At 38.6% G+C, this 24,934-nt stretch overlaps 1 protein-coding gene across 2 annotated transcripts in view; it reads right to left on the bottom strand.

Annotated features, from left to right (window-relative positions):
• Positions 1-24,934, bottom strand: part of cemip2 (cell migration inducing hyaluronidase 2) — an 82,237-nt gene that overhangs the window by 5,868 nt on the left and 51,435 nt on the right. For both annotated transcript variants that reach the window (XM_057831333.1, XM_057831332.1), the window contains 15 exons: positions 24,270-24,475; positions 23,215-23,284; positions 22,544-22,672; positions 18,789-18,877; positions 14,797-14,928; positions 14,681-14,716; positions 13,771-13,926; positions 12,441-12,618; positions 12,158-12,373; positions 7,450-7,661; positions 7,074-7,256; positions 5,864-6,083; positions 3,587-3,688; positions 3,269-3,414; positions 3,088-3,194 (listed from right to left, as the gene is read on the bottom strand). In XM_057831333.1, the coding sequence (XP_057687316.1) occupies positions 3,088-3,194; positions 3,269-3,414; positions 3,587-3,688; positions 5,864-6,083; positions 7,074-7,256; positions 7,450-7,661; positions 12,158-12,373; positions 12,441-12,618; positions 13,771-13,926; positions 14,681-14,716; positions 14,797-14,928; positions 18,789-18,877; positions 22,544-22,672; positions 23,215-23,284; positions 24,270-24,475 (2,182 nt within the window). The remainder of the gene's footprint in view (positions 1-3,087; positions 3,195-3,268; positions 3,415-3,586; positions 3,689-5,863; positions 6,084-7,073; positions 7,257-7,449; positions 7,662-12,157; positions 12,374-12,440; positions 12,619-13,770; positions 13,927-14,680; positions 14,717-14,796; positions 14,929-18,788; positions 18,878-22,543; positions 22,673-23,214; positions 23,285-24,269; positions 24,476-24,934) is intronic.

Here is a 24,934-nt window from a genome sequence, read left to right as displayed (position 1 = left end):
AATTCACTGGCACAGTCCAATATCTCTGTGCACACATCAACTATATGTAGAACTATGGCCAAGAATGGTGTTCATGGGAAAACTCCACGGAGGAAGCCACTGCGGTCTAAAATAACATTGTTGCTCGTCAAATGTTCGTAAAAAGGCACTTGAACACTCCACAGAAGTTTTGTCAAAATATTTTGTGGACTGATGAAACCAACGTTGAATTGTTCAAGAGTAACACACATCATGTGTGGAGGAAACATGGAACAGCTCACCAACATCAACACCTCATCCCCGCCGTGAAGCATGGTGGAGGGAGCATCATGATTTTGGGCTGTTTTGCTACCTCAGGGCCTGGACAACTTGCAATCATTAATAAAAGAATGAATTCAAAGGTTTATCAGGATGTTTTGCTGGAAAACCTGAGGCCATCTGTCTGACAGTTGAAGCTAAAAACAGGATGGATGCTGCAACAAGACAATGATCCAAAACAGAAGTAAATCAACTTCAGAATGGTTTCAGAAGAACAAAATACACATTCTGGAGTGGCCAAGTCAAAGTCCAGACATGAACCTCATTGATATGCTGTGGCATGACCTAAAGGCAGCGATTCATGCCAGACATCCCAGGAGTCTGACTGAACTACAGCAGTTTTGTAGAGAAGAATGGACCAAGATTAGTCCTGATCGATGTGCCAGATTGATCTGCAGCTACAGGAAGCGTCTGGTTGAATTTATTGCTGCCGGGGGGGGCACAAAATATCAAATGTAATGGTTCACTTACTTATTTCCCCCCCTTCTGTCATTGTTTGCATACTATCCTCATTAGAATATGAAAACCTATAAATGTTTGGGTGGTTCTAAATAAAGCAGACACAGTTTTTTCATCCGAGTGATTTTGACAAAGATCAGATCACATTTGAAGGAAATTTTTGCAGAAATGTGAAAAATTCCAAAAGTTCCCGATACTTTTTCATACCACTGTGAAGACTGCGGTAGTGATTTTACTTTCTCTTTTAATGTTTTATTGCTGGCGTCAACTGCGGCAGACAGTAGGTGTGTAGTGTTGCACAAGTTGGATTAAATGATAAGAAACCTGACGAAGCTTGGGATTTTTTTGGCGATGTTACCACAATAATAATTGTCACCTTCACTTATAAAGACTGGCGGACGAAGGTCGGAGGAGGACCGCCGAGATCGTAGACATTCTACGGCCGGATTGTCGAGCCAGTTCACGGATGCGCACACCACGCTCATATTTTTCTATCATTTCCATCTTCATTTCAAAGGTAAGTATCACCTTTTTCACCACCTGCACTAACCTTGGAACCAGTGTTTTCTCTCACAAGAAAATCCGCCGTGCGTCCGTCTTGTGGGAAGACAAAGAAACCGTGGCGCTGTCATAAATTGTCTTATTTCGAACATGTAGTCAGATGTAGAAACAAATGGCGATTCAAATTTTACGTCTGATGTCGAAAAGATTGTGTGCCCAGCGATCGTAAGTCGATGTACCACTGTATTTACAATTCTTTTATAGTTCAGTCTGAGGTCAACCAACCCCCCATTTTGACTAAAAATGGCAAAAAAATGGTGTCAATCGTTTGTGCTTTGTTTATTTTGGTTTGTGCTTTAAAAATATTGTTTGTACTGCAATGGCTTTGTAGGTATTCTGCTTTTGATTTGTAGTGATGACGTAGCACAGCCCCCCATTCATGGCAGAACGGAACCGCAATACTGCAGTTCGTTTGCGCTACGTTTGTGCCCGTAAAAAATTTTGTTCGTGCGTCCATCGTTTTTTTTAGATATTAATATATTTATTCCGAGTGGTGACCTCACTCACAACCCCCCATTGTGGTTACATTCCGTCGTAGATGGAGGGGGGGGGCTGTGTGATGTCATCACTACAAATCAAAAGTAGAACACAACAACAAAACCGTTGCAGTACTACAAAATTTTTAAAGCACAAATAAAGCACAAACGATTGACACCATTTTTCGCCATTTTCAAAATGTTGGGCTGGTTGACCTCAGATTGACCTTTAAAAGAATTGTAAATATCCAAGAATATTAGAAGCACAAATTAAATTTGCGTCTGATGTGGGCCAGCTTCATGGAGGTCGCATATACAATATTTGGCATTATCACATTAATTCTATACTAATGTTAGCTTTCTCTTAGGAGTAGGAGCTAGCTGTTTATCTAGCTGTTACTGCTGACCATAAGGACAAACTTAGCTTCTTTTCTTTTCTCCTAATTGCATGTTTTTGTTGTTGTTGTTTTTTTCCCCCGTAACCATTAGGAAGGTTTAGACCAGTGGTTCGTAACTCGGGGCGGATCGGACCCCAGGGGTTCGGTAAGTAAAGTCTAAGGGGTTCGGCGAAGGTAAAGAAGCGCAGGGCCCCATTTTCCCACGCTGATTAAATCTAGGAAAAATCCATTTCTTTTAACTGCCAGTCCTCAATCTGATGGGAGGAGGAATTGGTTTGCTCAGTGGAAGGTTGACTCACATTTGGTATGAGCGAATATAACAGACTAATGGGCAGAGTAGTCTCAAATTTTGACCTGTTTATAAAACATGCTATCAAAATGAGAAGAATTTTGGACGGGAATTTTCTAAATTATTAGCTTGATAGGTTAGATATATCGGTTTTGAATTTGAAAAAAAAAAAAGGCTTTATTAATCTTCTTATTATATATTCCGAAGGGTTCGGTGAATCGACATGTGAAACTTGTGGGGTTCATGACCTTCAGCAAGGTTAAGAACCACTTGTTTAGACCATGGCATATCATCATTGATTGCATGAACTTGATTGCATGAATTTTATTATCGGTTTTCTTTTCTAATTGCAATTTTTAAAGAATAAAATGTTCGTATTATTGTCAACTTTTTAAGCACACATGTTTAAACTGACTCTCCCGTTTCCAACTTGGAAACGTTCTAAAAACCACTAGTCAAAGGCTCTAGTACGATTTCGCACCAAACGTCAAACACCTTTGTCTGGACAAATCTATTTACTCAGAAACGGCATGTTTTACTATTTTGGATTTAGATTATTCCACATTTGGGTGGGACGTAAAATGACTCACTCATCATCAGCACAAACCTTTATTGTGTAAGTCTGCTGCTTTGGCTAAACCGAAAGAGACGAGATACGGCGCCACATCAGGAAGCCCCTCAGGCTGACCTCGCGTTGCCATCAGCACAATGGACCTGTTCACCCAGACGAGAAACATGTGAGGGACGTTCCTCGCTCCCAAAAGTCAAGGTTAAGCTTGCCCACTTGCCTCTTTGGTATTCCGCTCGTTAAGTGCTGCTTCATCTTGGCGTCCATCTTGCCAAACGAGACCTTCTTGATAACTTTGCCAGAGCAGGCGTCTACAGACACTACTAGATAGCCAGGCTGAGTTAAAGGCATCATGTCTTCATTTACCTAATGAACAGAAAAACAGACGGCTTAAGGACACAACATCATCAAATGCTTTTGGTATGCTTAGTGTAGCAAAGCAATGAAACATTGAGCGCTGATTATCAGTGGACAAAAATGTGCAATTCTAAAAGTGTTTCACTGTGTTTTCTTCTCCAGTAAACAAATTTATGCTCACAGCGATAAAGGAGGCGCCGTCTCTTCCTTGTTGCTCCTTTACACTGACAGACTTGACTTGCGTCTTGAGGTAAGATGTCCACGGCTCACTGGTAAAAATGTGCTGAGGTAACAAACAAACAATCCACATGGGGCAACACTTTCAACACAATCAATGAAAATCATGCTATAAGAAATCCTAAGCGTTTTACTCTGGGGTGTCCAAAATGTTTTCTCTGAATGTATTCAAGGCTAATTTCTCTTCTAATTTTCTCTTAATTTTACTTTACTTGTTCCATTCTGTGTGAATATTAAACATGGCGTCCTCAACTTTTGTTTTTTGTCTGTGCATGTTTGCATGCCAAATTTAAACACCATTTTGCGACTTTTTAAAATTGAGTAAAAATTAAGATTAAGGTTAGGATTTCACATAAATATCAAGCCATATTCCCTTTGTATTAAATGGTGGGCAGAAATTGGTGGATTTTCATTAGTTTTAATATCTATACTTATATATAAATGGAACTTTGTGTGTGTCGTGGTGCGTGTGTGTTTGTTCCCTATGGACTGGCATAGCAGGGCGGATGGTGTTCTTAAATGTGTTTGATCTCTATAGGCCTCCATTTAGTGCAGATCATTAATTTTAAAAAGTAGCATAGAAAATGCCAAATTTCACTTTTTCACCCAAGCAACGCCATAATGCTCTATAAATCCATCCAGCATACATTGAAAAAAAATCAAGTGGAAGCCCTGATTTCGAGGTTTCTTATGTGTCAATTTAACAAACCTCTGCCCCAACAACCCAGCACAAGTAGTATGCTCGGCAACGTCGGGCCATACTGCTAATTTGTAATATACTTATTACACTGTACTAGTATATACAGTACATAAAGGCTGTGATAATACACGAATCGAAATCGCGATACTCAGGATCACAGTCCTGTATCGTGGTGTGAGACGATAGAATCGTGACACAAAAGTGTTATTATTATTAATTTTTGAGGGGATAGAGCAGACATGTCTAAAGTCTGGCCCGGGGGCCAAATGCAGCCCGTGGTCAAATTTCATCCGGCCTCCAGCCTCTTTTGTAAAATCAATAGCATCTGGCCCACACACAGACTTAATAAATTGGTCAGCAGTACTGCTACCAGCATATGAAGTAGCTTACACACTAAATGCTGCTCCTCATTTACCCACTAAAACGCAGCAGCACTCTAAGCAACATTACCCCGTGTGACCCTTTGCTCCCAATTTTCTAAAATGGCGACAATCAACAAAAACAAGAAAGTAGACTGCGATAGCTGACGCTTCAAGGATAGGTGGAAATTGGATTTTTCTTCACTAAAATACGCAACAATTATGTCTGCCTTATTTGCAAAGAGACAGTCGATGTTTTTAAAGAGTTCAATGTGAGGCAATATTACCAAACAAGATACGCTAACATGTACTGCAAGATTACAGGGAAGATACGCAGCAAGATATTGAAGCAACTTGAAGCTAGTTTAAACAGCAGCAGTATTTTGAAAGAGCCCAAGAGTGGAAAGAGAACGCCACAAAGGCTAGTTGCGAGATTGTTGAAATTATTAATAAAAAAATAATAATAATAAAGCAAATGTGACACACAGAATGGCTTGCTAAAATTTGCTTAAATATATTGTTCTACGTAAAGGACGTGAGCCAAGGTCGGCCCCCCACATTTTTACCACATCAAATCTGGCCCCCTTTGCAAAAAAATTGGATACCCCTGGGCTAGAGAATTGTCATATTTGTACTGATATTGTACATCTTTTGCGTATTAGTGTTAAATTTTCAAATGATTTCTTTCCCATAAATTGTTAGTCTTAATGTAATAACAATTAAAAATATCAATTAGTGTATCGAATCATAGGAATCATAAGAATCGTGATACGAATTGAATCGTTAATTTTTGTATTGTTACAGCCCTACTATACTTATATAATGTATATTTATATCACACGAAAACGAGACTCATGGGGACTACTCTGTGATTGCTGGTCTCATTCAATGATTGAAATTCTATACAGTTTCGCTTTTATCCCCAAACTAATGAGGAGAAGCATGCCGTTTTGTGTAACAGTATGTTGCCTGAGCTCAAGATTTTCGTGTAAACATCCCTGGTTTAACTCATCAACTGCCATTGACGGCACTAGACGTCCAATCCATTTGAAATGGGAAGTTGGCAGCGTCATTTGCTGTCACCCTCCCATTTCAAATGGATTGGACATCTACTCGCAATAAACTAGTGATAAACGTGCCATTTAGTTGGATGCATATCAACCTGTTTGGCTCCACAGTCCTTGCAGGATTCTGTGTGTGGGGCCGGCATGGGCAGGACAGCCGAAGGGGGTTTGGCGTATTTGGGGTAGGCCTCACTGGTGCAGTTGCACTTCTGCTGGGAAGACGTAGTGGCCGTGACTTTGACTCTCTCGCAGCCTTTGAGTGAGCAGTAGCTGTGACCGTCGCGATTGTGCCGGGCTCGCAGGTACAGCCACAGCAAGCTGGTGGGAACAAAATGGTGGCGTTCAGAGCAAAAAGAAAAAAACATGAGTTTTTTTATTTATCTGAAGGAAAGAACAGCAAATATTCTCTGATTAGTCTCGATGATTGTAGATGATTATATTTGTAATGTATCAAAATGAGCTATTCAATGCAATTTCAATGCACCAAGTTCCAGGTACAATGTAAATCCCAGAGCAATGGAACATTATGTCGTTTATATATGAGCCGAAACCTTATATTAAGTCTATAGGTCGACCGATATATTGGCCGGCTGATATATTTTTTGCCAGCATCAACCATCAGCCGATTAACAAACAAACAAAACAAAAAAAAGTCATTAAAAAAGGATTTTGATCAGGCATCTGTGTGGGCGACTGTGGCCGCCGCTGACCGACAATAGGACCCCAGAAGGACGCTGCAGCAGCTTGAAGGCAGGCTGCTACAGGAAGCTTCAGGCTTGCCTGTTTTGTAAATATTGTAAGATGTTTTTTTTTTCGCATGAAAGAATATGCAATGTGTGTTTAGCCTTTTAAGATGCTTACGAATACTCAGTGATCCTTACAGTCTAACTGTAACTTGTAGCGTTAACGTAGCATTCGCTTAACTATCCTCTAAACTCTCACTTGTCTACATCTCGTCATGACATCGTGGCGTGTTTAATTTTTAAGAAAATAAAGTACTGTTATTGCTGAGTGTGTATAACTAAAAAGAAGTGCTGTGTTTGTTGATTTGGTAACAGTAGACTGAATTCATCCTTTAAGTCTCATGTCATCCTTGTAAATTTGAAGCTGTGAAGCAGTTTTTTTTGTTTTTTTTTTTTTTAATGCCTTTATAATATCTACGTGCTTTAAAAAAAAAGTATAGCGGCCTCAAATATCATCTTAAAAAATTGGATTTGGTTATCGGCAATTGGCTGAAATTTTTTTAATATATCGTATCGGCATTTGAAAATGCAATTTCGGTCGATCGCTTATTAAGTCTTCTCTTACCCAACATTTTGGTCAAAGTAGTACTTCCTATCCAAAGGTCTCGACTCCAACTCGGCGAGAGAGAACACAGGCCCATAGTCGGTGATGTCATCAAAAGTGTTGCTCTGCCTGTCGTTGATGTCAGCCATGATCTGGAAAGTGGTGTCAGGTGGGTAGCACAGTCCAAACAGCACCCAGTCATCTCTAACGGAAAGAAATATACAGTGTAAAATGATATTGAATCTGCATTTTAAATTATTGTCTTCCATTAATTGATAAGAAGTCCAATGCATTTGGACTGTGAGAGGCTGGCAGCCGATTGGACGTCTATCACAGTCAATGGAAGTAAATCAGTTCAATGTAAAAATTGTTTCAAATCAAATTCAGCCTTACTCACTTGTCAAAATTGATGAGGGAGAGGACTACTTCTCTGGGTGCCGCTCCGCTCCAATGCAGAGTGTAGCTCTTGCTCATCATCAAGACTGGCTGATACTGTTGCGATGGCGCCCCCTGGCTGTTGATGCCCCTTAGAACAAGAGGAGCATTGGGGTACTCGTCTCTGTTGATGGACAGAGTGAGGCTTGGAGCACCTTGGGTCTGGATGTACACCTGAAAAAAGAGTGGATATTATATATTGGCACACGCTTAATCTGACTAAAAACATTTTGACAAGTTTTCACTTGGAGTAGGTAATTTAGGTAGCGGTGCAAGGTATGCAATTTAAGCCATTAAAATGCACTCAACCCGGAGAATTTTTGAAATATTTCCCAACGGTTCTGTTTATAAAAACGTGACTATGATCTTTCAGTGCTATTGACAATGATAGACGTGCAATCATGTGGCTATTTTTTCTTCTGCTGTGAACTTCAATGAATTTTTCCCTAAGAGATGTCCAGTCCTTATGAAGTGGGATGGCTAGCAGCGAGTGAACATTCACTCTTTTGCTGTCAGCCCCGTGTCTATTGCAGTCAATGGCAGACAATGAGCTAAGTATTCAAGTTTATGAAAACTTTTATTAAACGGTTGAAAATGAAGTGATTAATGTCATTAATGCTGTTCTGCTACCATTTTTTTCAACCCGATACCAATTCCGATACATGACTGTGTGGCACTGGCCAATGCCGATATTGTATCCATATCATGCCATAAAAAAAAAGAATACAATTTTTTTTATTATTTGGACTGGTTACAACTGATTTCACAACTTGCACCGTGTTTCGGTACCCAACTGCACATGCCACCAGAAGTCTTCTTCGGGGCTTTTATGGCAGTTGGAAACTAAATCTTGAAGATTATATATGGCATCAGTGTGTTTTTTTTTTTGTTAGTACTCACAGGTACCGATGGCAGCAGTTTAGTCCTATATTTGGGTTGCCTGGCACGGCCAGACTGTTCTCCTTGTATTTTTCAAACACTGAGAGAAAAGTCTGGGAACCAGCCCATTAACGGCCTCTCGAGCAGGTACAAAATCAATCGACAAATCAGATTCGTTTATTTGCGTGACGTGTTCTTAACGAGCAACGTCATTCTTGCGCGTCGGAAGTCGTCTCCACAACAACACAGATGGTGAACAGGAGAGCCGAGAATATGTTCCAATCCACGGTAAAATCAGTTTTAAATTACCATAAACACATCGACACGAGTCATTGACAACAGTCTGTCTCGCGCTAGCCATGTTGACTAAACTCCGCTCTCCTCGTATGTTTACTTCCGCGCGCAAGTCTGTCGTTCTGCCCTCATCGTTTTACTAATGTCACGTCTGCCCGTTGCTGATTGGTCCACTCCGCTGTCTGTTTGCTGTGGCTTGCTCCGCCCTGGAAATTGTATCCGCTGAATGGTGGCCAGACTCAATAGCTGGAACAGCGGTGAGTCTGGTGTACCAGGCAAATATTTGGGAGCCTTCTAGGATCGATACCAGTATCGGTCAGAAGTGGGTAGTAACACGCTACATGTACTCCATTACATTTACTTGAGTAACTTTTTGAGAAAAATGTACTTCTAAGAGTAGTTCTACTAAGCCATTCTTTTTACTTTTACTGGAGTAGATTTGTGAAGAAAAAAAACAGTACTCTTACTCTGCTACTTTTGGCTAAACAAGAGTCGTTACATTTTTCCTCTTTATTCTACATATTGATGTATTATTTTTTTGCCAGCGATGCCAAGAGTAGCTCTACCAGTTTCACCAATAAGAAGTCACAAAAATAATCACATGACTCCATTACACCAATCTGACGCAAGCGTGTCGTTCTATGATCACGCCAGCCTGTTCAACCATGTGGGGTCTTTAAAGAATCGTAAAAAATGAAGTATTTGACATAGAGCGCTGCCCTCAACATGACACGAAAGCGCAGATTTAAACTTCTCTCCCAGTATTTATTTGGCACCGATTGACCAAGGAAAACCAGAGATATGATCCTTTTAATTTCATAATAGTAAGTATGAAGGAAGTATTCACTATTCAAACTAGGAGCTACTTTCTCCACTAGAGAGCACTCATGCTCTTTGGACAAAGAATGCTTCAGTTCTGTCTTTATTTTTTTCTTTTGCTGGAATTCAATGATTTTTTTCCTTTTTTGTAGTTATTTAGCTTAATGTACTTATGTAATGAGTTATTGTACAATATCACTATAACAACAGTTCATGTGGATAGGTTTGTGCAGAGAGGAAAAAAATACCATTGCTTAAGAAAAAAACAAAAACAAAAATAAGCAGTTACTCACAATGTTACTCATAACTTGAGTAATCTTTTCACTGTATACTTTTTTTACTTGAATGACATTCCAAGATCAGCCTACTTCCACCTTCGCAATAATTATTGCCTCCTCCCTTCTCTCACCTGCCATACCACTTCCACTCTTGTCTGTAGTCCCGTCACATCCCGGCTTGATTACTGTAAGTCACTGCTTTTCGGTCCCCCAAATAAGTCCCTCCAGAAACTGCAGCTCCTCAAAAACTCAGCAGCACGCTTCATCACTCGGACCCCCACCACACACCCAGTCAAACAAAGAATCATCTACAAAATCCTTGTCATTACCTTCAACGCACTCCACGGCCTGGCCACTCCCTAGCTATGCAATCTCCTCCCCATTAACCGTCCCCCCACGTTCACTTTGCTCTTCCTCTATCCTTCACCTTTCGGTCCCCCCTGTCCGTTTCGCCACCTTCGGTTCCAGAGCTTTTAGTCACTGTGCCCCCCAGCTCTGGAACTCGCTACCCCTCGATCTTCGCAATATGTCTACCCTCTGACTTTTCAAATCCAGACTCAAAACACACCTCTTTACGCTTTTTTACAAACCATGATCTTCATCTCGGTTTTATCTGACCTCTTCATTTTTTTTTATTTACTTTTATCCTGCTTTTAATTTAATTTTATGATTGTTTTGCTGTTATTGTTGTTGCACTATTGTGTTTCCATCTTTCTTGTGAAGCGTCTTTGCGTGCCATGAAAAGCGCTCTATAAATGACATGTATTATTTTTATTACTTGTACTTGAGTACATTTTTTGGATGACTACTTTTACTTTTACTTGAGTACAGTGTTTTTCAGACTATAAGTCACAATTTTTTTTCATAGTTTGGCAGGGGGTGCGTCTTATACTCTGGAGCGACTTATGTGTGATTATTTACGGTCGGGTCGGGCCGACTTCTCGCTAACTTTTTAAAAAAAATATATATTCATATATTTATACTAAAACAATGTGTGTATGTAACAATGTCTGTAAAACAGAGAAGGCGCTGTGCATGCCTGCGCACGTGAACGCAGTGGCCCCGCTCTCTTTTCAATCTTTCCCTCTGCGAGCATCCTGGTATTTCCTCTTCGATATGGAGCAGCTATAGGTGTGAAAAACAAACTAAAGACAGGGGAATTGAAAAGCAAAGAAATACGGTCGGAGTGGGTTATGGAAAGGATTCAAATTGATTGTTGAAGATACGGAAGCCTGTATCGGCTTTGCTGAATGTAAACGAATGTGGCGCTTTGGTCTTATACGAAAAATATATTTAACAAACTTTTCCAGCGTTATTTCATTGTGCAAATGATCATAAAAATATGTATATATATATATATATATATATATATATATATATATATATATATATATATATATATATATATATATATATATATATATAAAACAAAAGACAGGCTTTAATTTGATATCTTGATATCATTATGCACATATGCACCGTTATCGTCACAAACGTGATCACACAAAATGCAACCACGCATCGCATCCCCACATTTCCTCCTTCTCCCGAGTCCTCACAAATAAAACATAAAATGTTGGGTTTTTTCGGTCTTGTACCTACAAATAAAACATAAAATTTCGAGTTTTTTCGGGCTTGGCCAAGCAAGTCAAGTTAATTGATCGGGCTCGGGCCACGTCGGGCTTTTATACCCGCGGGCCGGTCGGGTCGGGCTTGATTTTTTACGCCCGATCTAACTTCTAGTGTCATATAATGTTAGCATAACGTATACCTTTTCAGCCTGTTGTTCTCTATTGTATTTTAAGATGTCTTTCAAGATGAAATGCCTGTTCTTGGTGCTGGATTCTATCAAATAAATTTCCCCCAATACATGTGACTTATACTCCGGTGCGACTTATATGTTTTTTTCCTTTTCATCGTGCATTTTTTGGCTAATGCGACTTATACTCAGGTGCGACGTATAGTCTGAAAAATACGGTAATATTATTTTGAAGTCGTGCTACTCTGATTTGAGTAACATTTTTGGCTACTCTACCCACCTCTGGTATCGGTAGAACACTAATAGTCATTTCAAAGTATATGCCCACAAGTGTCAAAGTCTGTCTTCATTGCATCACAGCGCACATAAGATATCTAGCCTAATATATACAGTAAATGATATCTATCGTGGCAATCCCATGTGGTATTTACCAAAACGGTAAGGAAATGAGCTATTGTTTTTTATCAGTATGATATTTTGGTGGAGTAACTTTTACAAAATGCCACTTTTGAACACTTGGAAATGTTTACTTCAAGACAACTGTACTTTTATTGGATAAAAGAGGTGTTTTTAGAAAGGTCTGTTTGAAAATCTAATCACTTGGTAAACCATTTTTGGATTTTATTTGAGTGTACTCCTACCTGAGAGAAGCGGCCACTACAAATCACACCATTCCATTCAGGTTTGTTCACACAGCGAGGATGTTGGATGAGGTAGTTGTCAGCCCTTCCCACATAAGTGTCCTCATAGCCTGTGACTGAGCCGTCCACATCATGAAAAATGGAGTTCTTGTCTCCATCCAGGTCATTCCCGTCAAACCACTGCCCCGGGCGACCAAAGAAGGACCGCAGTTCCACCTGCAGAGGGCACACGGACGGCGTTCGTGAGATTTAGGCAGTGAAAAGTGGATAAGGGTGTGCTTACAGTGGAGTGGAAGTGGAGATGGGACATGTTGTTTCGCGGAGTCAGCTGCCAGGTGTTCTTCAGGCTGAAGCCCACCGCGCTGGTGTAACGATCTGGAAGGGGGATAAAATTGCGGAAGGTGCTGTGGGTCAACCGCACCGGCCCGTCGTAGATCTGGAATCCTCGGATAGGGAATGTCCTTAGTGGAGCAGGGTGGAAATACTTATTTTGTGAACAGCAAATACGTTTAAAAATAAAAAACATTTTTTATAGGGGTGTGATCCTCTGGCGATACATCAATTATCAATACATGGGTCAGGAAATCCTCCTGCAATACTCTACAGACAAACTAATAAACAGAAAAACAAGCTATTTTCATCCTTCTGCTGTGAATTGGAATGAGTTTATCACTAGTTTATCCATTTGAACTGTACGAATTCGTTGCCATTCCTCCCACTTCAAACGGATTATGGCCATGAATGGCAGCCCATGCCAGGCAACACGTTAATTAGGGGCATTTCACGTCATTTCCCGCTAATTTTCGGTCACTTCCTTTTTCTTTCGGAGCATTGACGGGTCACTTCCTGTTGACTTTGTGCTACTGAATAAGAAATGACTCGAAATCAACGGGAATGCCCACGAATGACTGCCTGGGAAGGCTTTGGTTTCAGTGCCATTGACGGCGCTAGACGTCCAATCAAGTCAAAATGAATTGGATGTCTAGCCCCATCAATGGCAGCCAGTGAGGTAACGTAGACACTATTCCAGTGGAAGATTTTGGTAGCAACTTGTTGAATTTTTTTTTTAAACAGTGATACCTTTTTAAAATGATATACTGATTCTAGGTAGGAGCCTATCGATAACCTTTTGGGGTACAAAGTATCGCGATATATCACCTTTTCGATATATTTCCTCACAAACTGGTGAAAAGTCTTTAAAGTTTTAAAGTCATCCAAAGTATAAACAATCTAATTCAGAATTTCAAACCTGAATGATACCTATACCTATGATGATCTTTTTTTTTTTTTTTTAATTTTTTTTTTTTTTAATTCCACCCAAAAAAATGATCTCAAACACTGCAGCTTGGCCACAGTGTTCTTTCTTGTGTGATTCCTTAATCCTGGTTAAAATTCAACACATCCCATTCAGGTGAGCATTGTTTGGTTTTATCAACTTCAGTTAAAAAAAAAACACATCCAATAAAAAAATATCAAATAATGATGAAAATATTTTCTATTCATTATGCAATATGTGTATTACTACTATTTTCTATTTGTGTCATCCATCATTATTTTTGGGTAAGTATATTCCACATGAATCCATTGCCTACTAGTAAAAAATGTTCCCTCACTTGTTTCTTGGAAGAGTCCTCATCTTCCCGTCGGTACCTCCTAAACCCCAGTATTTATTCTGTCCTCCATTGGTACCCCGGTTTTGACTTTCTCCCACAAACAGAGACTGTGTCACTTCCTGACTGGAGCCCTCATCTTTTGGGTAACTGCCGTCACTGCAACAAGAGCAAGTGAAGAAACATAAATTATAAAATACTGGGGCTGCCAAAATGAATCCACTAATTGACAATGAATCCATTATCAAATTATTAGGCAAATATTTTTGAGCTGATGAATCATTTAGTGAGATTATTGGCTTAAAAATGGTCCAAATCCAATTTTGAGCTAATTATAGTACCGGTAAATATCATCTTAAATAATTGTAAATTTACTATCTTTTGTAATTTCTCTAATTAAATTTGAATTAGTTAATCATTTAGAGACATTATTGACCCCAAAAATATTTGTTATTGTACAGTAAGCATATAATTAAGTACTGTGTTGATTATTTGTTGCATACAATATTAATTTATTCAAAAAATGTTTTTTTTAATTATATTTATTATTATTTTCAATTTAAAGACACATAAAAGAAAAAAACCAGTAAACATTTTCTGATTTCCGTAGCTCTATGACAGTAGACTGATGCTATTTATAATCACACAAAGTGTGACATTGGTAAACTTCTGCTTTTTCTTTGGGGGAAAAAATTGAGCTACAATAGTTAGTCCAACTATTTTGTGATTGCACTCTTGCACAAATAAGTTAAATATAACTGAACAGTACATGACAAATGAATTGAAAAGAAGATTATTTTGCATTCCATTATAGGACGCAACTATCTATCCTATTTTGAGCCTCATTGATCAGGAAAAGAAGAATGTCACCGTCGTATTAGTGAAGATAACAACTGCACAAAGCGCTGTGTACCTGGCAAAGGATAATCCCACTCCATTGTCTGCAAAGCTGTTCACAAAGACAAACAAGTTAATATAAATGTCTAATATTTAGAAAAGTGTCAGTAGTAGAGCTGGTTTTTGTCTCACCCTGAATTCTGGATAACGATGTCACCGCCTCGTATCCATGCGCCCATGTCGTTGTTCTTGAAGGAGAGTAGCGTGTCGATAACTGCTGCCACTCGAGGTTGGTTTGGATCAGCATTTTGGTGAGGTCGGAATCTGACAGGTACACAAGACACGTGTGTTACTGTCCCTCCTCTGCAATTCACACCGCTCCAACTTCAAAACATTCCAAAAACTCACGTCACTTGAGGCATTACTTTTTTTTGCCATAAATCCACATTTCAAACCTATAAGATCCAATGGCACATTCAGCATCATACTTTCATATCATTTCTACTTAAATGACTTTCGATACACACATATACATTTGAACTTATTCACGTATTTTTAAATTTTTGACCAAAAACTCATTGGCAGATTCAACATCACACATTCAATACATACATTTGCATTTGAACCTATTGTTTTTTCAAAACATTTTACATATTTTCACATTTGTGACCAAAAATGGACGATTTTTTACTAAAAAATTCCCTATACAATGCCTGACCCGAGAAATAATGAACAGAAAATTCAGATTTCTTAAATTTGAAAGCGTTATGTGGTCCTTAAATATATATATTTCTTAATTAATTAATTTGCATATGTCATACAATTTGTATCATAACTGATACATTAGGCAGTACATGCTGTGCTTGTGGTAAAACAAAGATAAATAAAAATTGAACACAATAGGAGTTTTTTTTTTTTTTTTTAACTGCAATGGGGTCCAGAAATGTTTGTATCAAATGTGACACATTTGGCAATAATTTGGCTTTTTTTTTTTTTTTTAACAAAAATTTCTCATTGAATCCAAATACGTTTACATTGTCTACCTATTCACATAATTCATATATTATTTCAACATACTACTAACACAATTGGCACTTTTCACATGTGCACATTTCAATTAGACCACCAGGAGGGAGGGCTCCAGATCTCACTTGCTTTCTTCTTCTTGGTGAGGACACAAACTAAAATTGCTACACTTCTTTTATTCGTGGACAGATCAGAATAAATACACATTGATCCTCTGAGCCTGATTTTTATTGTTTTTGTTTCAGTTCTGACTAGTTAATTAATTATGGACTTATCATTGCTTGTAGGTTCTGAGTTTGCCGCTAGAGGTCGTGCTTATAACGTCTCAGAGCTGACGTTTTATGAATGAGCAGAGTGGTCGTAGTTCATTTGAAATTCTTTGACCAAAATCACTATCAGTGTGAATGGATGTAATTTCTCCAGAAAAAAAAAAAAAAATCAGTGTAGATTAAGTTGACATGTTAGGGAATGAATGTAGCTTAAGCTCTCATTTTCAGTCTTCTTCTTGGTGTCACAAACCACGATCTCTTTAACATGCAACATTAATACTGAGCACACATTTGAGTATTTCCAATTCCAGCCCAAACTCAGCATGGCCAACAGTCCCACTGGATGTGTAGGATTTTTCCGTGGAGCCAAATTTTGGGAAGAGAGGACACTATGTGTGCAAGCTTGTTATTTCTGTAAACACCAACTTGTCAGGACCACCACCAAAATGCGACACTGTAGTAATATCATCCATGTATCTACAGTTAAGGCCATAGTATAGAAAATATGCTGCTTCAGAGGGAGCTATAAATAACTTTAGGTCTGTTGACAATATTTACTTATTGGATGCCATTGACGGTGATAAAAGTTTGATCCATTTGAACTGGGAGGGGTGATTTATTTCTGTATTTATTAATGCAACATTTATTCATTTCAGCTTTTATTCATTTGTTTAGATTTTGATATTGTCATTTGAGGTTTTATTTACAGTGCCCTCCTTAATTATTGGCACCCCTGAAAAAGATTTTCCAAAAGATTTTTCCAAAAGAGAAAGTTCTTTAGCTTCTAATAATTTTTTTTTTTATTCAAATAATATGGGACCTTAATGGAAAAAAGAGAAAAATCCAACCTTCAATACAAGTGCATTCATTCAGTGGGGGAAAAATCCCACATGAAGAAAAAAACTATTTGACATCAAATAATGCGTGTCACAATTATTAGCACCCCTGGTGTTAATACTTTGTACAACCCCCTTTTGCCAACAAAACAAGATCTGGGGACTGAGATGGCCATGGGACGAGCTTGATTTTGTGTCTGGTGAACTATTTCTGTGTAGATTTGGCCATATGTTTAGGGTCATTGTCTTGAAAGACCCAGTGACGACCCATCTTCATCTTTCGGGCAGAGGGCAACAGATTTTGATTTAAAATGTCCTGTTATTTCAAAGCATTCATGATGCCCTGCACCCTAACAAGGTTCCCAGGGCCTTTGGAAGCGAAACAGCCCCACAGCATCACTGACCTGCCCCCATACTTCACAGTGGGTATTAGGTGCTTTTCAGCATGCGCATCTTTCGTGGCACGCCAGACCCACTTAGAGTGTTTGTTGCCAAAAAGCTCAATCTTGGTTTTATCTGACCAAAGCACACGGTCCCAGTTGAAGCCTGCGACCGTGTGTATTTTTGTGTGAGACCAAGATTGAGCTTTTTGGCAACAAACACTCTAAATAATGTTTTCTTTATGTGGGATTTTTTTCCCCACTGAATGAATGCACTTGTATTAAAGGTTGGATTTTTCTCTTTTTTCCATTAAGGTCCCATATTATTTGAATTAAAAAAAATATTAGAAGCTTAAAAAATACATCTTTTTCCGGGGTGCCAATAATTATGGAGGGCACTGTACTTGTTCAAATTCATATTTGTATGCTGTATTTCAACATTTATTTCATTTTTCATTTCAATTTGTTTGATGGGTCGATGATACATCAAATTATTTCATGCTTAACAAGGGGACAAAAGTATTAAAAGAAATGTCCAATATTAGATAGAAGCATTTTAAAATGATATCGGATAATAGCGGCATTTTTCAATATCGGTTTTGGGCCATTATGCATGTTGACTTTAAATTGAATGTAGAAACTTTCTGCCTTTGTACAAGGGCTGGTCACAGCTTAGCACAGCAGTTATGCTTCTTGACCATTAGAGGATTCTAAACTAATATGCTTGGGATTAGTTATGTGAGCATTCTATTTGCATTCATGGTGCAAAAATTAAATGAACAATACATGATTGAAAAATAACATATTATAAACTCATTACATATAATTAGTGCGTTATTAGAAATAGAAATAAATAATCACTAAGAAAAGTAATAAAACACAAAAAATTGTGGAAAAGCCCAGCAAAATGCATTTTGGGCATAAGTCATTGACAATAAATTGTCCTAATATCTGCTTTTCGCCTCCCTGTATTTGTAATGCTCTGTCTTCACATAGTGACGCTTCAGGGTTTATTTGTTAATTATTCTTTTTATTTAACTACGGACATTTTGGCTCATTTTATTTTTTTTCGTTTACATGGGACATTATTATGCCTTTATTTACAAACCTGATGCAGACTTTAGTTGTCTTTTGTTTAGTTTACCATCTCTGCTACTACGCATGATGATGATGTCACCAAATAGCATCGAAGCATATCAAAATAGTTCGTTCGTAAAAATAGTGTTGCAAAATAAGCACTTTTCCCATAACTTCAGTTGAAGTTGTTCTTACTTTTTACAGAATGTTTCTTTGGAAAACCTTGAAATTGTTACAGTTATCATTATTAAAGCATACAGTGGGCCAACACAATACAATTAGCCATAATATGTTAGTTCCACGACCGCATATATTTGTATCGGATTTTTGGAGTTGGACAATATTGGGTGGACAATATCTGTTAAAAAGTAATTATCGGACAACTCTAATAAAAAGTTAAGACTGGAATAAATACAAGTTGAATTAAATAAGAAGTGAAATACATAAATAAAAACTAAAATATATAAATAAATGTAAAATGAAATATCAAGAAATACAGAAATAACAAAATATTTATTGACACATTATTCAATGATTTATTGAGTTTTGAAAACCCAGCCCTCCATCATACACAAAGCACATCGTGTAAAACACACCTGGCATTATTGTCCAGACACAGGTATTCTCTGGGGTCTGCAGCACTTGCATTAGTGGTCTTCACTCCTTTATCAATGAACAACCCGGCCTGCAGAGTCAAAAGACATACGATGGTATATTTCACAGGCGTGACAGCAGAGGCTAATTAACTTACGGCGCTCACACAAGACCCCTGTGAGTTGCGGGATGTCTACATATACATACAGACCTAATAAAATCATTAGTTTTGGATGGTTTAAAGAAGCTGATAGCAGAGGCTAATTAACTTATGTCGCTCACACAAGACCTCTGTGAGTTGCAGGATGTCTACATATACATACAGACCTAATAAGATCATTAGTTTTGTATGATTTAAAGAAGCTGAATGTGGGTGTTGGGCATACGAAAACATGCTGCGTGTCAATTTTGCGGTTTAGGCAAGTATAGTCGAGCTGTTACTTCTCTCTCTCGCTCTCTCAGACTGGACAAAGAACTCACAGTTCACCTGACGACCGCTGTCATAACACAACAGAGAGGCTTGTTCAACATCCAGTTATGTGTGTGTGCGTGTGCATGTGCATGTGCATACAACAATCACGTAAGTCAACAAGGTTATGTAATTCATGAAAATATGCCTTCTGCCCGTAGTTAGCTGGGATAGGCTCCAGCACCTCTGTGACCCTCGTGAGGAAAAGCGGCATGGAAAATGAATGAATAAATGAACGGTGTTCTATAAAACCCAAATGATATAAACATTTGAGTCAAAATCAACACGAGGTGCCTGTCGGACTATTTCACTCAAAGCGTTCCACTGAATTTGGAGTTTATTGCATAAAACGAGGGCTGCCACGATTAATGGAATAATGGACAACCAACAAATTAATCAAAAACTGTTATGATCATGGATGGATTCATAGCTGAGAGACATTGATGTGCTCAAAATGGTCCAAATCCTCTTTTTCGGGCCTCTCTATAGTAAATATTGTCTTTACAATTGTCTAATAAAGGTATTTTAAAATGATATTGGATAATATCGGCATTGGTTTTTCATTCTCGTTTTTTTGGCCAGTATGCATGTTGCGTTCAAAGTTAATGTGGAAGCCTACTGCCTTTGTACAAGGGCTGGTCACAGCTGTTATGCTCATTGACCATGGTTCCAAACTAAGGTGCTTGGGATTTGTTATGTGAGCATTATCATTAATAAAGCATCCAGTGGGGCATCACAACACAATTAGCCATAATATGTTAAGTCCACAACCACATACAGTGAGTAGAAGAAGTATTTGCACCCCTTGTGATTTTGCAAGTTCACCCACTTAGAAAATAGATAGAGATCTGAAATTTTAATCAAAGATGCATTTCCACTTAAAGGGACATCACCTAAAAAAAATTTCGGAAGTCACATTGTAAGATTTTTCAATAATTTATTTGTAATTTATTAGGGTTCATAAGTATTTGCGCCCCTGAGAAAATCAGGGGTAATATTTAGTGCAGAAGCCTTTGTTTGCAATTACAGAGGTCAGACGCTTTCTGTAGTTCTTCACCAGGTTTTCAATATGGAACAGGGATTTTGGCCCATTCCGCCATACAAATCTTGTCTTGATCTGTCAGGTTTCGGGGCTGTCGTTGAGAAACTCCAAGTTTCAGCTCCATCCAAAGATTTTTTATTGGATTGAGTTCTGGAGACTGGCTAGGACACTCCAGAACCTTGATATGCTTTTTACACAGCCACTCATTGGTCAGCTCGGCTGCGTGCTTCGGATCATTGTCATGTTGGAAGATCCAGCCACGACACATCTTCAAGTCTCTGACTGAGGGAAGGAGGTTATGGCTCAAAATCTGACGATACATTTCACCATTCATTCGCTGCTTTAAACAGTACAGTCGTCCTGTCCCCTTTGCCAAAAAGCAGCCCCAAAGCATGAGATTTCCACCCCCATACTTCACAGTGGGGATGGTGTTCTTGGGATTTTACTCATCCTTCTTTTCCTCCACACACGAGGGGTAAAGTTTTCAAAAGTTCTACTTTGGTCTCATTTGACCATATGACTTTCTCCCATGACCCCTCTGCATCATTCAGATGGTCCCTGGCAAACTTCAGATGGACCTTCACATGTACTGGCTTCAACAGGGGAACCTTCTGAGCAATGCATGATTTTAAACCTTTGGACCGTAGTGTTGTACTGACAGTTGCCTTTGAAACTGTGCATCCTGCTCTCTTTAGGTCATTGACCAGCTCCTGCCGTGAAGTTCTAGGCTAAGCCCTCACTTTTCTCATCTTCAGTGATGCCCCGCAGGGAGAGATCTTACATGGAGCCCCAGTCCAAGGTAGATTATCAGTCTAGTTTAGCCTTTTCCATTTTTTAAGGGTTTAGTGCTGCAACTCTTGATTTATTCTCACCAAGCTGCTTTCCAATTGTTCTATAGACTTTTCCAGCTTTGTGGAGCTCAACATTTTTTTCTCTGGTGTCTTTCGAAAGCTCTTTGCTCTTTGACCAGTGGTAGCAGTTGGACTATGACTGACTGTGGGGTGCACAGGTGACAGTACTGAGCTCAAACGGGTGGTTACTCATGGGGTAAAGGTGGACTTTTTTTTAAGGTAGACTGACTCTTTGATTGTCATAATTATCGCTGATTCTCAGGGGTACAAAGACCGGTACTTATGAACCCCAGTAAATTACAAATAAATTATTTAAAAATCATACGATGTAAGTTCCCGATTTCTTTTTTAAAGATTTTATCTCCAAGTGGAAATGCTATTATGATTGAAATTTCAGATGTTTACCTATTATCTAAGTGGGTGAACTTGCAAAATCACAAGGGGTGGAAATACTTCTGCTCCTCACTGCATATCAGTATAGGTATCGGATTTTTGGAGTTCTGACAATAACGGGATATTGGTTAAAAAGTCATTATCGGACAACTCTAATTCTCTTGATTTATTATACCAGCCAATGAGTAGTTTCATCACAAAAATACCACGCCAACATTTTTTTTTTCTTTTCTTAATGGATTTTACACAATTCTTTGTTGCTGATTACAAATCTGCCATTTTTTTACCCTGTATGATATAGTTCTAATTTAATCTAATCTAATTTGGGATATTCTTATATTAGTGGCATTTTATACGGATTTTTAATATATTTTCACCCAACAAGAGTTTATGTGCCTGCCATATACCCACTTTGGTAAAAATAATATAGCTTTGCAATAATTTTACATTGCACGAAAAAACAAGTCTTGATTTGCAAAAAACAAAAAATTTTATTTTACAAAAAAATAACATCAGATTTGGATTACAAAAAAGTGAAGGCATTAATGTAATTTTGATTAACCACTGCGATCAATGATTCATCGACTATTAAAACGCAACCTTGTTTTTTAATTTGTGAGTACAGGTATAATGCAAGCAGACAATGTACAGTACTTTAGCATAGCAAAATACTATATGTGAACTTGCAAACATGGTGGTTAATGACAGAATGGATATTTGGGGGAAATATTAGCATTCAAGTCATTTGCTGACATTACTGGCGATAGACGTCTAATCCATTTAGATTGGGAGGGGTGAATGACCAAAGGGGAATTGCTTGGACGTCTATCGCCGTCATTGGCAGTGAAATATGATAATTAACTCCCAGCCTTTAACACATTATTTACAAATGGTATACAAAAATCATGCACATCCAGTTCCAATAATCTGTTTTACTTTAGATTTATAATGACCGACAGATTTTGATCCAATTATTCATGTGGAATATCTTCCCAGCCCTACCTTGAAGTTGGAGTGAACGCGGTTGTTGTAGAAAATTCCCAGAGGGGTAAGTTCCGCTTTCGTCTCTGGTACCAAGCCGTGAGAGTCTCCTGTTGAGGAGCTGTGGAACACAAACCATATGCCAGCGTCCTGGAAAAGATAAAGAGGATGAGGGAGAAAAGTTATTATTGAAGCTGGTCTCTATCAAGGTGCTGTCATCCAAAAAGAAAAAAGAAAAAAATTATACTTAAAAATTAATACAAGCGAAATATGAAATACATTTGAAAAATCATATTTTAAATTAAGAATTGCAACATTTGCATAAGTATTGAATTGTAAATCAACTTTTTCCACATTAAATGTGGAAGCTCGGTCTCTGCCTACTTCGAAGTAATGGTGTCAACTTTTGCGACATGAGACAGCTCATTTTTACAGCAACTCTGCTTTGTCCCAGTCAAAATGGACTGGACATTTACGTAAAAAATCCCCTGCCTAGAGGAAAATGAAATACCCTCTCACAAGGAGACTGCTATAAGCTCCCCTTGTCCTTCATTTTATTAGCTGAAAGCTCTCAACTTTGTAATTACACCAAATCCAAATAAAGACTCTTAAGTCTTGTTTTATTGATAACTCATTTTGTTTTAAGCGCCACAGAGATATTTTCCTTTATTGAAGCTTCTTCATGTCATTACCTGAGAACCAGCAGCAGCGTTGTTGATAAGATTGTTGTTGGGGTTAGCGATCCAGAAGGTTGAAACCGCCCTGGAAAACAATCACGAGAGATGACCAGACTATGAAATCAGTGCTCTTTCTTAAACATTCCAAAATAATCAAGTGCTCCAACATAAACCTGGACAGGAACAGCCCTGCCAAAACACACACACACAGGCGTCGTAGGTTCTCTCACAGTGGCACTTCTCTGACTGTGACAGGAAAACATTTAGACGAGAGGGGTGGATGTTATTTCACGGATAAAGCTGTGTCCCTCACAAGGAATTGGGCCATCTGGTGTCTTTCAAAGTGCGTCCACGCAGTCTCTTCCCACAGTGGCCATGATTACATGCAGCCACTGTTCAGATATTAGGGGATTTTTTTTTTTTTTTAAGACTATCCATTTACAGGTGCCTTACGTCCTGATTTTTGCAGGACAGACCTTCATTTAAATGCCTCATCCAGGACGCTTATTTGTCCTCCCTTTTGAAACAGCACCTGAACGCAACGTTAACTTATTCACTGACATTGACGGGGATAGACATCCAATCGTTGTCTGGCTCTTTTCATTCTTCTGCTGTGAAGTGAAATGAGTTTGTCACTAGTAGACGTCTAATCCATTTGAAGTGGGTCTCCTCCACTTCAAACGGATTTGACGTCTCTGGCCGTCATTGGCTCAAAATTAACAGGGGGTACCCTGTAAATACCCAAAAATGAATGCAGTGAATGCTCTGGTTTCAGTGCCATTGACTACGCTGAACGTCCAACCCAGTCAAACTGAACTGAATGTCTAGCGCCATCAATGGCTGCCAATGAGCTATTGTAGACACTACTCTAATGGAAGATTTTTGTAGCAACCTGTGGTTCCTTTTTATTTTTTTAAACAGCGACACCTTTTTAAAATGATACATCAATTTTTGGTGGGAACATATTGATAACCTTTTGAGCTACAATGTATCGCAACTTATATCACCTTTTCAAAATATTGTCACACCCCTACTAGGCCAAGAGGGTAAAAAAAAAGGATTTTACTTACTTGCACTCTGTGCTGGGCGAAGGAGTGTAGCCTTTGTAGACTTTGTCCTTAATGCTGAGGCAGAGGCTATCGTTGCGGTCAGTGGGAAGCAGAGTACCGGGTCGCGTCAGCAGGCCCAGGTTGTGGTAGAAAGTGTTCCGTTGCTCGATGCCATCCTCCAGGAAGAAGCAGTGACCCAGTGTGTCGTAGCCCACAGTGTTCTTTATCTGCTCAGGAGACAACACCAAAAAGAGAAGACTAAACAAGGTATTACTGGATAATGGCTTCATTTAAATAATGTAAAAGATAGAAACAGTAGGATAGGATCATATTTCTATTCCGGTTTCTTATCTAAAGGACGTACAGCCAGGGGCGGATCTAGAAAAATATTTCTGGGGTGGCGAAAGGGGGGCAGGAACTTTTTGAGCGGTGGAAATATTTCATGATTGTATAAAACATTACCAACTTGATAGAACGTCACACATTTAACACAATCAGTTTCAATTTACTGAAGGAAACACACAAAACAAATCAGTTTTTATCTGTTTGACATTTTTGACAAGACAAGAAACATCAGATTTAACAAAATGGCATAGCTTGTTGTAATCATAATCGTTTTTCATTTTGATCGCATTCCATTCCCTTGTGCTTAACCAATTGATACACATCGACTAATTGTTACACCC

Source organism: Corythoichthys intestinalis, chromosome 3 (assembly GCF_030265065.1).
Source record: "Corythoichthys intestinalis isolate RoL2023-P3 chromosome 3, ASM3026506v1, whole genome shotgun sequence".
Classification (NCBI taxonomy): domain Eukaryota; kingdom Metazoa; phylum Chordata; class Actinopteri; order Syngnathiformes; family Syngnathidae; genus Corythoichthys; species Corythoichthys intestinalis.
The sequence above is the reverse complement of the archived record's forward strand: the minus strand, read 5'-3'. Positions and strand labels throughout refer to the sequence as shown.